The 13,833-nt window shown below is 40.3% G+C and overlaps 2 protein-coding genes across 2 annotated transcripts; both read left to right on the top strand.

The window, feature by feature from the left end:
- The first annotated feature begins 2 nt into the window (after positions 1 to 2).
- LOC133748718 (vomeronasal type-1 receptor 4-like) lies at positions 3 to 9,606 on the top strand. Its single transcript, XM_062177650.1, has 3 exons — positions 3 to 100; positions 1,656 to 2,583; positions 9,583 to 9,606. Exons 1-3 carry the CDS (start codon positions 3 to 5, stop codon positions 9,604 to 9,606), a joined length of 1,050 nt encoding a protein of 349 aa, XP_062033634.1.
- A 22-nt stretch (positions 9,607 to 9,628) lies between these two features.
- On the top strand, positions 9,629 to 10,561 carry LOC133748717 (vomeronasal type-1 receptor 4-like). Its single transcript, XM_062177649.1, has one exon. It carries the CDS (start codon positions 9,629 to 9,631, stop codon positions 10,559 to 10,561), a length of 933 nt encoding a protein of 310 aa, XP_062033633.1.
- Positions 10,562 to 13,833: the final 3,272 nt, after the last annotated feature.

Raw genomic sequence — 13,833 nt, 5'->3', positions numbered from 1 at the left:
TCATGCCAACACTTGTCCTGGAGACTAAAAGAAACTGGGGATTTTCCATGTTAGTGGGAAAGAAAGAAGCTTTCAGCAAGGAGGCGTCTCTGGAACCTGGGTGAGTGATCAGGTGAGAAAGGGGATTCTCCTGTGCTTGCTCCTGGTCCTGTGCCCCAGCCTCACAGGAAGGAGGAAGCATTCTGAGATGTGTGCTGAGCTAGGGCAGGGAGACGGGGCCCTACACCCTACTCCAATCCTGGGGGCTCCTCATGTAATTCAGTGTCATGTACAATGACACTGGTTCTTGGTCTTAATGAAATTAACCCTGATATATGATGCTGATGTATTTAAGGTGGTTCTTACAAATCTGCTGTTCCATACTACTGGATGGGAATCATAGACTCCACTTTCAGAATTACCAGAGATGCACATCTATTTGTCATGTGCTTATGATAAAGACTTGGAGAACCCTACAAGAATCTTCTGTTCCTGAAAGAAACTGTGGATTCCAGGGGCAGATGTTGGAATAGCAAGTTTTTCTCTAAGTCTGTAGTTTGAATCCTCAATTCAGTCAGTGATTGTTTCCTACTATAAACATCCTTGGTAACTTGGAGATGGTAAGATTATTTTTGGTCTTTAAATAAGGAAAGGCTTTTTAAGCCACATGAGGCTTCTCTTGTAGAGATGCATGTCACCTGACAACTTCCATGTACAAATGTGTCTTCCAGCATTTGTTCTGAATGGAAAATATTTTCACGTCAATCACATGTGCCAGTTTCAAATGATAAACTACCCAGGATTGGGCACCCTAGATATTCCATGGGGTTTAAATGCTTTAGTACTCAGTAACCTTTAAAAATATTTATTAAAATTATTATTAAGTGTTAGACACAATTTAATCATATAATATTAAGGTGGAAATATTTAGTTTCCATGATACATGATTTTATCATGGATGGTGTCTCCTGTCACATGGTCTATATCAGACCCTATGACCAGCACTTATGTCCAGTAGTAAAACAGAAATATATTGTTTGTATTACCTTCCTAACCAATAACCAATTTGATATAATAAAATACTGTTTTTCAAGGAGAAGGGCATTAGAAAAAATACTACAATCACAGGATTTACATCTTAAAAATTTACCTAAATGCTTAGTCAATAGTTATGTAGGCTTATGCAGTGAAAATTTATATGCATTGAATTAAACTTTCATTAAAAATTGATAAAAGAAATTCCCACTAGTCTAATAAATTGACATCAGAAGAAAATAAATATGCATATGTGTTATTTGAAGTGCATATCTAACTAGTTTTTTAGAATAGCAAGATGATTAAGTTACCTGCTTCCAGGTAACTTCCAGGTTCAAATCACCACTTTATACATTAAAAATTTTTAAACTTAGAAAATGGCTGGCTTATAGCTGCCCAAGTGATAATTTCATTTCAAATGAAGTGGATACTTCTGCCTTTTGAGGAGTTATGCATACATGAATTACTCAAAACTCTCCACATTTTTGTAAATCAAACTTTGTACATGGCCTTAAGACATAAATATGCATATTAAACAGCTGTCTAAAAGTGTTAACTGATGTAAGTGGACAATACTGTGTGTTGAGATTTAAATCTGGTTGATATTAACACATGTTACTCTTGTCTCATTTCCCATACAGGAATCTTAGGATCAGAGACAATAATCAGGCTTTGGGAGATGATGGATTGGTCACTAGAGACTGGACAACAGGGATGATCTACTTATCACAGACCATCACAGGAATCCTAGGGAATTTCTCTCTTATTTCCCATTATCTCTATCTCTACTTCACAGGATGCAAGTTTAGGTCCACAGATTTGATCATCAAACACCTGACTGTAGCCAACTGCTTAGTCATTCTCTCTAGAGGAGTTCCCCAAACCACAAATGCTTTGGGGATGAGGCATTTCCTCACTGACATAGCGTGCAAGCTCATGTTCTATGTGCACAGAGTGGGCAGGGATGCGTCCATTAGCAGCACCTGCCTCTTGAGCATCTTCCAGGTCATTACCATCAGTCCTAGGAACACTATGTGGGCCAAGCTCAAAGCAAAAGCTCCCAAGTACATTGGCCACAGCATTATACTCTTCTGGATGGTGAACTTGATACTAAATGCCATAGTACCAGTGTATGTGACTGGGAACAGGAGTGACAAAAACATCACAAGTAAAACTGACCTTGGCTACTGCTCTTCAATCAATAGTGACAGATTCACAGAGTACGCAGCACTGTATGCAGCACTGGTGTTATTGCGAGATATTTTCTTTGTTGCGCTCATGCTGTGGGCTAGCAGCTCCATGGTTGTCACTCTGTGCAGGCACAAGCAGCAGGTCCAATACATCCATGGGACCAGTGTTTCTTCCAGGTCCTCCCCAGAATCCAGAGCCACCCAAAGCATCCTCGTCCTTGTGAGCACCTTTGTGACTTTGTTCACTCTCTCCTCCTTCTTTCATATTGGAGTAACTGTATTAAGCAATCCCAGTTTGTGGCTGGTGAACACCTCTGCACTACTTTCTGTGAGTTTTCCTGCTGTGAGCCCCTATATTCTCATGAGCCATGACTCCAGAGTACATAGGCTCTGCTGTGCCTGCACCAGGAATACACAAAACCCTACTCAGCAAGACCATGCAAAGTATATGAATATTCCCACAGTTTTTTCTCAATGTTTCAAAATACATTAATTTACTAATTAATTTATTTTGTACATGAGAAAAGGGGAGACATAGAGCTAACCACCCCATGATTTACACCCAAATGCCTGTAATAGCTTGTCCCAAACACAAATACTGCAAGCAAGGGACTCTGAGTCTCCCACAATTACTTGACCCATTATCTCTGCCTCCAAGGTAGCATCAGCAGCAAGACTGGGACGGGAGCAGAGCTGGGGATCCAACCCTGGTAACTCTGATGTTTGATGTGGCAATTTGATCTGGGATCTGAATCACCAGACCAAACACCTGCCATTAAAATGGTAAGCTCTTCATGCACTAACCCATCTGGAAGTTTAAGCATATTTCTGGATCTGTCCCAACCAGAGTGTGGTTAACAAGACAGCATGAATTTTTGCTTTAAAAAAAGAACATGGGGATGGCACTGTGGCATAGGGGGTTAATCTGAAATTGCACCAGTTCATATATAGGCTGCTGCACTTCTGATCCACCTCCCTGTTTTGGCCCGAGACAACAGAGGAAAATGGTCTAAAACTTGGATCCCTATCATCCATATGGGAGACCTGGATGAAGATCCTGCCTCATTGCTTCAATTTGGCTCTGCTCTGTACACTGAAGCCATTCGGGTAGTAAACCAGAGGATGGAACATCTCTCCCTGTCTCACTTCTTCTCTCTCTCACTCAATAACTCTGCATTTCAAATAAATAAATGTCTTAATTTTTAAAATAAAGAATATGATTTAAAGAAATAAAAGTGAATTACTATGTAATTGTCACATTAATTCCTATGGAAATGTTATTAATGTTCCTTGCTCCAATGAAATGGAGAACCACAGGTGTCCCCTGAATCTGATGTAATGAATTTGGCAGAAAGGAGCCGGTTAAGGAAACCTAGCAAAGTCCTTAAATAAAGAAAATATAACAAAGTTGGGAGAATGTGCAGAAAAGTAAATTCTTGTATATTTTGATAGGAATATAAATTTCCATTATGGAAAACAGCATGGCAGTGCCACAATAATTAAAAATGGGTCTATCATATGACCCTGTGACCCCACTTGTGCCTATGTGACCAGAGGGAATGAAATGAGATCTTTAATACATCATCTAACTCATGTTCATTACTACGTTGTTCATGATATCCATGATATGGAAGCAACCTAAATATGTACTGAGAGGTGAGTGAATAAAGATGCTGCGCTATATAAACATGGAATATTATCTATTCTTTAAAAAAGAGAGAAATTCTAGCATTGCACAAACATGGATGGGCATGAAGGACATTAAGTAAGTGAAGTGAGTCAGACACAGAAAGCCAATCACTACATGATCTCATTTATATGAGAAATACAAAGTAGTAAGTTCAGGGGCCATGTTTTGGCACAGTGGGTAAAGCTGCTGCCCATCATACTGTCATCACATATCAGAGCTCTTCCTCAAGTTCCAGCTGGCCTGCTTCCAATCGATGATGCTGCGAAAGGGCCTGGTAAAGCAGCAGAAGATGGCCCTAGTACTTGGGTCCCCGCACCCCAATGTGAGATCCAAATGGAATTCTGGGCACATGGCATCAGCCTGGCCTAGCCCTGGCCATTGTACCCTTCTAGGGGAGTGACTAAGTGGATTCTCTCCTTTAACTCTTCTTTTAAAAAAATTAAAATATAGTAAATTCAGTTAAGCAGAGAATATAATGACGGTTTCAGGGTTGCACAGAAAATGGAAGCATGAATCATGTCATAAGAAGTTTTAAGTTTGCAAAATGAAAAAGGCCCAGAACTCTGTCATGTAGCACAGTGTGGTTAACAGTGCTGTATCATGTACTGAAAATTCACTAGAAGTGTAGCTCTTAAGTATCCATTTTATAGACAGTAATAATAACAAAATAATAAATCAGAAGGGTGTGCTGAAGTTTTAGAAAAGATGGATATATTTATGTTAATGATTGTGATGGTGTGTTCATGGGTGTGTGTTTCTCTCCAAGTTTGTCTAGTTGTATTTACTATATGAGCACAGCATTCTCTATATTCGTTCAATTTTAATATATCATCTTAAGAAGTTTAAAAGAGTCAAAATGAAAAAAAAAAATCTTTCATCATGTCAAATGTTCTTGGGGCCAGTTTTATTGCTTAACAGGTAAAGCTGCCTGTAGCACCAGCATCCCACATGGGCTCCAGTTCGCAAACTGACTTCTCCACTTCTGACCCAAGTGCTTGAAAATAGCCTGGGAAAGCAGTAGAAGGAGGCTCAAGTGCTAGGGTCCAGCACCCACACGGACGATCCAAAGACAGCTCCTGGCTCCTGACTTCAGTCTGGCCCAGCTCTGGCAGCAGCGGCCATTTGGGGAGTGAACCATCAAATGGAAGACCTTGCTCTCTGTCTCTCCCTCAGTCTCTGAAACTTTTTCAAATAAAAAATAAACCTTTTAAAAAGTTTTAGAAAAGGGAAATAGCAGTAACCATAATTACATCAGCAACATCCTTTTTGCTGGGTAATATTACATATTGCTGAAGTAACACCCAAGGGAAAATATGCATAGTGTTAGGAAAATAGTGATTTATTAATCGTAAGGCTGATGATAAGGAGAAACAAGAGTATTAAAATGTAAAATTCTCAATCCCATGTTTGATTCTCTTCATACACAAGTTACTATATATTTAGTATCAAAATATGGGGATTTTTATCATGTCAGATTTGGGGCAGAAAAAGGTTCGATACATGTGAGAATTTAAGCAGGGAATTCTGGCGTCTCTGTCCATCACTGAGCACAGGGTACCAATCAACAGTCTCTGGGCTGTCCAATACCAGGACTCTAAAGTCTGACCAGGAAATCGAGGTCAGAGAGTGGGCTTGGGAAAATAGTGCATTTCCCTGAATTAAATTTCAAAGAATGAATTTCTACCCATGTAATATCTCCTTATTAATTAGAAAGTTAATCAAGACTACAAACAATAAACAAAAAGGGGGTGGGGCCAGAAAATCATGGTAACCATTTAATTATCTTGAATTGAGGAGTAAGATTACTTATCTAGTAATTGAGAGAATTTTAGAATCTGCTTGCTAAATTATTATCTCATTTTTTAGTGCTCATAAACTTCTGTATATCCAATGTTGTTATTTTCTTTAGTGTCTTGTGTTCACTGGAGATGAGAAAGGAAGATGCAAACTTGGAAAGAATACTTTGGGGGACTGGTTCTGTGGCATAGCGGGATAAACAGTGCCGGCATCTCATATGGGTGCCGGTTCGAGCCCTGGCTGTTCCACTCCTGATCCAGCTCTCTGCTATGGCCTCGGAAAGCAGTGGATGATGACCCAAGTCCTTGGGCTCCTGAACACAGGTGGGAGACCTAGATACAAAGACTCCTGGCTTTGTAACAGCTCCTTCTGTTGTTGCAGCCATTTGGGGAGTGAACCAATGGATGGAAGACCTCTCTCTCTCTCTCTCTCTCTCTCTCTCTCTCTCTCTCTCTCTCCTTCTCTTTCTGTGCAACTGTGACTCTCAGGGAAAATAAATAAATCTTTTAAAAATAGAATACTTTGGTGTAAAATCCCTACATCCTCCTTAATTCCAAAAAGTTTTTCATGGAGTACCAGGTGAATCTAGTGCTTTCTTTCTTTAGTGGATAATGAGTGACTTATTTCCTCCAAGAAGATGTAACAAATTTCCTTGATACCTTTTTTTCATAGACACAATTCCCTTCATCTTCATTCCTTCCATTTATTTCTTCTTTTAATCACTTTTTCATTAATATAAAGAGAACAATGGGGGCAGGCTCTGTGGCATGGGGTAAAGCTGCTGCCTGCAGTGCTGGCATCCCATATGGGTGCCAGTTCGAGTCCTGGCTGCTCCACTTCCAATTTAGCTCTCTGCTATGGCCTGAGAAAGAAGCGGAAGATGTCCAAGACCTTGGAACCCTGCACCTGCAATTGAGACCCAGAGGAGGCTCTTGGCTCCTGGCTTCTGACTGGCCAAGCTTGAGCCATTGCAGCCATTTGAGGAATCAACCAGTGGATAGAAGACCTCTCTTTCCCTCTCTCTCTGCCTCTGATTCTCTGTAAATCTTCCTTTCAAATAAATAAATATTTTTAACAAAAGAGAACAATGGTTTATTTCTCTTTTTTAAACATTAATTATTCAAAAGGCAGAATTATATATAGAGATCTCAAACCAGCAGGTTCACTCCCTAAATGAACACAATGGCTGGAGCTGGGCCAGTCCAAAGCCAGGACTAAACTGGGGTCTACTATGTGGGTGCTAGCAGCCCAACACCTAGGCCATCATCTGTGCTTTACCCTGCCATTAGCAGCAAGTGGGATGCAATGTGGAACAGGGGTCCATATAGGATGCTGGCATCACAGGGAGTGGCTTTTACCAGCAAGCACAATGCTGAACCAAAGAGCACTGGTTTCTAATGGAAACTATGGTCATCATGTTCTCCCTTGCACCTGTGTTTCTGAAAACCTTTCTCAGGAGCATTGTTCAAATGGCTCTGCTCATTACATAAATGATGCTGAGCTTAGTGGTCTGAAGTTCAGGAAGGAACTCCTGTGGGGTAGACAGAAATCTTCTGTGTATCCAGGGAGACACAGGTGTTTCACTGTCCAACCCTCCCATGTCAGGCTCAGGATCTCCTGCTCCCTCTAGGTCAGACCCTGCTTGCTCCAGGGAGCTGAAAAAAAACAAGTCAGTGTGAGAGATTAACAGTCTCCTTTGAGATATTAACTAAAATGATTCAATGGTTCCTGGTAGTTACCAAGAGTGAAAAAAGTTTCACAGTATTCTCAGATTCCCAATTTTCAATTCACTGCAGCTAACGATGAAAAGATAATTGCATTCTGAAGGTTGGTGAGGTCACACAGACACAAACACATTTCTAGTGTTCCAGCTGCCTCCAACCCACTCAATACAACTGTGGGTAGTCTCCAGTGCTTGTCCTGGAGACTAGAAACTGGTGATTTTCCATGTCAGTGGGAAAGAAAGAAGCTTTCAACAAGGAGGCGTCTCTGGAGTCTGGGTGAGTGATCAGGTGAGAAAGGGGATTCTCCGTGCTTGCTCCTGGTCCTGTGCCCCAGCCTCACAGGAAGGAGGAAGCATTCTGGGATGTGTGCTGAGCTAGGACAGGGAGATGGGATCCTACACCCTACTCCAATCCTGGGGGCTCCTCATGTAATTCAGTGTCATCCTCAATGACATATGTTCGTGGTTTCAAAGAAATAATCCTGAAATCTGGTATTGATGTATTTAATGACTGTGGCACCTGTAAATCTGCTGTTCCATACTACTGGATGGGAATCATAGACTCCAGTTTCAGAATGATCAGAGATGCATATCTATCTATCATGTGCTTATGATAGAGACTTGGAAATCCTACAGGTATCTTCTGCTTCTGGAAGAAACTGTGGATTCCTGGAGCAGTTGCTGGAACAGCAAGTTTTTCTGAAACTCTGTTGTCTGAATCCTCAAGTGGTCAGTGATTGTTCCTACTGAAAACATCCTTTGTACCATGGAGATGGTAAGATTAGTTCTGGTCTTTACATAAGGGAAGATTTTTAAGACACATGAAAGCATGTCATGTAAATGGACATCACCTGGCAGCTTCCATGTACGAATGTCTCTTCCAGCATTTGTTCTGAACTGGAAATATTTTCACGTCATTCATAAGCTCCACAGTTTCAAGTAATAAAATACAGAGGATTGGGCAACCTAGCTATTCCATGTGGTTTACAAGCTCTAGAACTCAGTAACCTTTAAAAATCATCAAATGGAAAACTCAATCATTAATTATCTATGAGTCACAGTGAAAGCATATGACAGTAAAGTGGTTATACTTAGTTTCCTCCATAAATGACTTCATCACAGTGTTTCCTGTCCCATAGTCTATACCAGAACATGTGACCAGCACTTAGGTAACTGTTTCTCGTACTAAAAACGCCAACTACTGTTTGCATTGCTTTCATAATATGCAACCCCATTGTTAATAAAATATAAATTTTAAAGGAGAAAGATATTAGAAAACAATACTATAATCAGTTATTTACATCATCAAAAGATACCTACATGCTTAATCCATACTGAAGTTGGCTTGTGATGTAAATGTTTATGTTTAAACATGCACTAAAAATTAATAAAAAAGTTACTAGTCTGCAATAAATTGAAATCATAATAAAATATGTATGATTATGTGTTATTTGAAGAACACAGATAACTAGCTTGGTAAGAATATCAATAGTCTTATATAATTTTATAAGACCATGCAGGTTCAACTCACCAAATTACACAACTAAAACTTAAAATTTAGGCAAATGGCTAGACTATTGCTGCCTAAGTGATAATCTTAATTCAACAAATGGATACTGCTTATTTCAGAATTTACAAATACAAGAATTACTCAAATTCACCACATATTTGTTAGTCATATTTTGTAAATACCTCAATATTTTCATGGATTATTTTATTTATTTGAAAGACAGAGTTAGAGAGAGAAGCAGAGACAGAGAGAGAGAGGCCTTCCATCCATTGGTTCCCTCCCCAGACGGCCAAAACAGCCAGAGCTGTGCTGATCCAAAGCCAGGAGCCAGGAGCTTCTTCCAGGTCTTCCACATGGATGCAGGGACCCAAGGACTTGGACCATCTTCTACTGCTTTCCCAGGCCATAGCAGAGAGTTGCATCAGAAGAGGAGCAGCTGGGACTAGAACCGGCCCCCATATGGGATGCCAGTGCTTTAGGCCAGGGCTTTAACCTGCTGTGCCACAGCACCAGCACCTCAACACTTTTTAAATAAGACATAAACATTTTAAGAGCTACCTCTAAGTGTGAATTGACTTAAGTGGACAATATTGTGAATAGAGAGTGTTGACTTTGGTTGATATTAATACATGTAACTCTTATCTCATTTCCCATACAGGAATCTAAGGCTCAGAGTCAATAATCAGGCTTTGGGAGATTATGGTATGGTCACCAGAGACTGGACAACGGGAACGATTTACTTATCACAGACCATTACAGGAGTCCTGGGGAACTTCTCTCTTCTTTCTCATTATCTCTATCTCTACTTCATAGGATGCAAGTTTAGGTCCACAGATTTGATCATCAAACACCTGACTGTAGCCAACTGCTTAGTCATTCTCTCTAGAGGAGTTCCCCAAACCATGACTGCTTTGGGGATGAAGCATTTCCTCAGTGATATTGGGTGCAAGCTCATGTTCTATGTGCACAGAGTGGGCAGAGATGTGTCCATTAGCAGCACCTGCCTCTTGAGCATCTTCCAGGCCATCACTGTCAGTCCCAGGAACACTCTGTGGGCCGAGCTCAAAGCAAAGGCTCACAAATATATTGGCCCTTCTGTTATCCTCTTCTGGATTGTGAACATGATACTAAATATCCTGGTACCTACGGGTGTGAGTGCAAAGTGGAGTGAAAAAAATGTCACAAAGAAAACTGATTATGGCTACTGCTATTCAATCACTAATGACAAACTTAAAGAGTATGGAAGACTGTATGCAGCACTGGTGTTATTACGAGATGTTTTCTTTGTGGTCCTCTTGCTGTGGTCCAGCAGCTCCATGGTTGTCACCCTGTACAGGCACAAGAAGCAGATCCAATATATCCATGGGACCAACGTCTCCTCCAGGTCCTCCCCAGAGTCCAGAGCCACCCAAAGCATCCTCATCTTGGTGAGCTCCTTTGTGTCTTTATTCACTCTCTCCTCCATCTTACATATTTGCTTGACTGTTATAAGAAATCCCAGTTTTTGGCTGGTGAACACCTCTGCACTACTTGCTGGGAGTTTCCCCACTGTGAGCCCCTACATTCTCATGAGCCACGACTCCAGGGTACAGAGGCTCTGCTGTGCCTGCACCAGGAATACAGAATCCCATATTTAGCCTGGGAGTGCAAAGGGTGTGACTATACAGAATGGTTTGATATCAGTATGATTTTCACTTTATTAAATCACTAATTAATTTACCTTGTACATGACAGGACGACAGAGATAGAGCTCAACATACCATGATTCACACCCAAATGCATGTAATATAGCTCGGGTACAAAAACTGGGAGCAAGGAACTCTATTTTTATCTCCCACTATTACTGAGCCATTGTCCATTCCTCCCAGGTCTACATCAGCAGAAAACTTGGGTCAGGGACAGAGCTGCATCAGAACCCTGGTAACTCTGATGTTTGATGCAGTAGTTTTATTTGGGATCTTAACCAATAGGCCAAACATCTGCCATTACAATGGTGAGTTCTTCATTCACTAATCCATCCAGGAGTATAAACACATTTCTGAAGCCATCCCAGTACCATAGAGGAGTTAATAAGAGAGCATGCATTTGTGCTTTGAAATAAGAACATGGGACGGCATTGTGGCAAGGGGGGTAAATACCATATTGGCCCCAGTTTGTATACAGATTACTCAATTTCTGATACACTTTGCTATTTGGCCTGAGAAAGCGAAGTATGATGGGCAGAGCAAATGGGTCCCTAGCAGTTATATAGGAGACTTGGATGAAGCTCCTGACTCTTGGCTCCTGGTTTTATCTTGCCTCAGCCCTGCATACTGAAGCCATTTGAGTAGTAAACCAACTGATGGAACATGTCTGTCTCTCTCTCACTCTGTCTCTCTCTCTCTCTCCCCAAATATACCTTGTAAACAAATAAATGTTTTAATTTCAAAAGCAAATATGCTTTTAAGTAATAAAAATGAACTACTATGCAACTGTCACATTAATAGCTATATAATTTAATTTTAGAGCTTTATTTTATTTATTTGAAGATGGAGTTACAGAGAGCGGTAGAGACAAAGAGAGGTCTTCCATCCACTGCTTTACTTCCTAGATGGCCACAACAGCTGGAGCCAGGAGCCAAGAACTTCTTCCGGGTATACCACATAGGCACAGAGGCCCAAGAACTTGGGCCATTCTCCACTGCTACCCCAGGCAATAGCAGAGAACTGGATCAGAAGAAGGGCAGCTGTGACTTGAACTGGCGCCCTTATGAGATGCCAGTGCTTCAGGCCAGGGCTTTAACCCGCTGTGCCACAGTGCTGGCCCCAACACTCTTATTTTTGTCAGTGACTACCCAAAGCTCTTGATGTGAGCTGTCAAGGCTGTAGAAGCTTTTTGAGTCCACAGAATCCGCAGGTATTTAGAAAGGGCCATATGCCAAGTGGAAGTTCTCTCCTCCCTTCAGAGAAAAATACATCATTCTTTGATCACCCCTTCTTTCTACTGGGTTCTCACTCACAAAGATCCTTCATGCAGAATATTTTTTGCCACTAAGTCTTGGCTTTCCACGCCTTACATTCTCTCATGGGATTTTCAGAAAGATCTGCATGCTTTGGGCTGGTTGTGAGGTCAGAGTGCTGCTTAGGGCATTTGTCATTCTATGAGTCTGCTGTGTGGACTGCTTCCCAGGTAGAAACTTTCCTTTTTCATTCTGTTGTTATTAGCACACACTTGGTCTTACTTATGTGATCATCTGACACTTACTCCTATCTTTATGATCACTTAAACTATGCACTTAAATGCACTTAAAATGATCACTCTTACTAGTAAGATGGCATTAGTACCTGCCACCTGAATGGGATTTGGAGTCTCATGGCAAGTTTTTAGTTTTACCCTTAGGTGTAAGACCATGGGAATGTATACTTAACTATAAATCTCCTTCCTCTCTCATTCCCATTCTTATTTTTAACTGGGATCTATTTTCAATTGACTTAATACACCTATGATTAATTCTATGTTAAGTAAAGAGTTCAACCAATGGTATTAAGTAGAAAAAAAGAATAAATAACAAAATAAAATAAACTATTTTTTGACAGTCAAGACAAGTGTTGTTCAAGTAATTGCTTCTCGAAGTGTCAGTTTCACTACTACAGGTTACATTTTAGGTGCTCTGTTATCACAGATCAGGGAGAACATATGGTATTTGTCCCTTTGGGACTGGATTATTTCACTAAGAATGATGTTTTCCAGTTCATCCACTTTGTTGCAAAACACCAGATTTCATTTTTTAAACTGCTGTGTATTATTCCATAAAACACATATCCCATAGTTTCTTTATTCAGTCTTCTTTGATGGGCATTTAAGTTGTTTCTATGTCTTAGCTATTGTGAATTGAGCTGCAATAAACATGCAAGTGCAGATGAATCTTTTATTTGGTTATTTCATTACCTTTGGGTAAATTCCAAGGAGTGGGATGGCTGGGTCATGTGGTAGGACTATACTCAGATATCTGAGGTATCTCCAAACTGTCTTCCATAGTGGTTTTACCAGTTTGCATTCCCACCAACAGTGAATTAGGGTACCTTTTTCCCCATAACCTCACCAGCATTTGTTGTTTGTTGATTTCTGTATCAAAGCCATTCTAACTGGGGTGAGGTGAAACCTCAATGTGGTATTGATTTGCATCTCCCTGATGTCTAGTGACCCTGAGCATTTTTTCATGTGTCTGTAGGCCATTTAAATTTCCTCTTTTGAGAAATGTCTGTTTAAGTCCTTTGGCCACTTCTAGACTGGGTTGCTTGCTTTGCTGCTGTTGAGATTTTTGATCACATTAGATTTTCTAGTTATTAATCCTTTATCAGTTGCCTGGTTTACAAATAATTTCTACCATTCTTTACCATTCTGTTTGTCGCCTTTTACTTTCTTGTTTCTTTTGCTTTACAGAAGCTTCTCAATTTGATGTAATTCCACTTGTTATTCTTGTTTTTTATTGCCTGTTCTTCTGGGGTCTTTTCCAGGAACTCTTTGTCTATGCTGATGTCTTACAGAATTTCCTCAATGCACTCCAGTAATTTGATGATATTGGGACATAGATTTAGGTCTTTAATACATGTTGAATGGATTTTTATGTAAGGTGAAAGGTAGAGGTGCTGCAAGTGGAAATCCATTTTCCCCAGTACCATTTGTTGAAGAGATGGTCCGTGCTCCAGGAATTGGTTTTAGCTCCTTGGTTGAATATAAGTTGGTTGTAGATACTTTGATTGATTTCTGGCATTTCTATTCTGTTCCATTGGTCTATCCATCTCTTTTTGTACCAGTACCAGTTTGTTTTGATTATAACTGCCTTGCAGTGTGTCTTTTTTTTTACTGTAGTATATCTCATCATTTATTACTATTTTTAAAAATTTATTTGAAAAGCTGAGTGAAAGAG

Source organism: Lepus europaeus, chromosome 19 (genome assembly GCF_033115175.1).
Source record: "Lepus europaeus isolate LE1 chromosome 19, mLepTim1.pri, whole genome shotgun sequence".
NCBI lineage: Eukaryota > Metazoa > Chordata > Mammalia > Lagomorpha > Leporidae > Lepus > Lepus europaeus.
The sequence above is the reverse complement of the archived record's forward strand: the minus strand, read 5'-3'. Positions and strand labels throughout refer to the sequence as shown.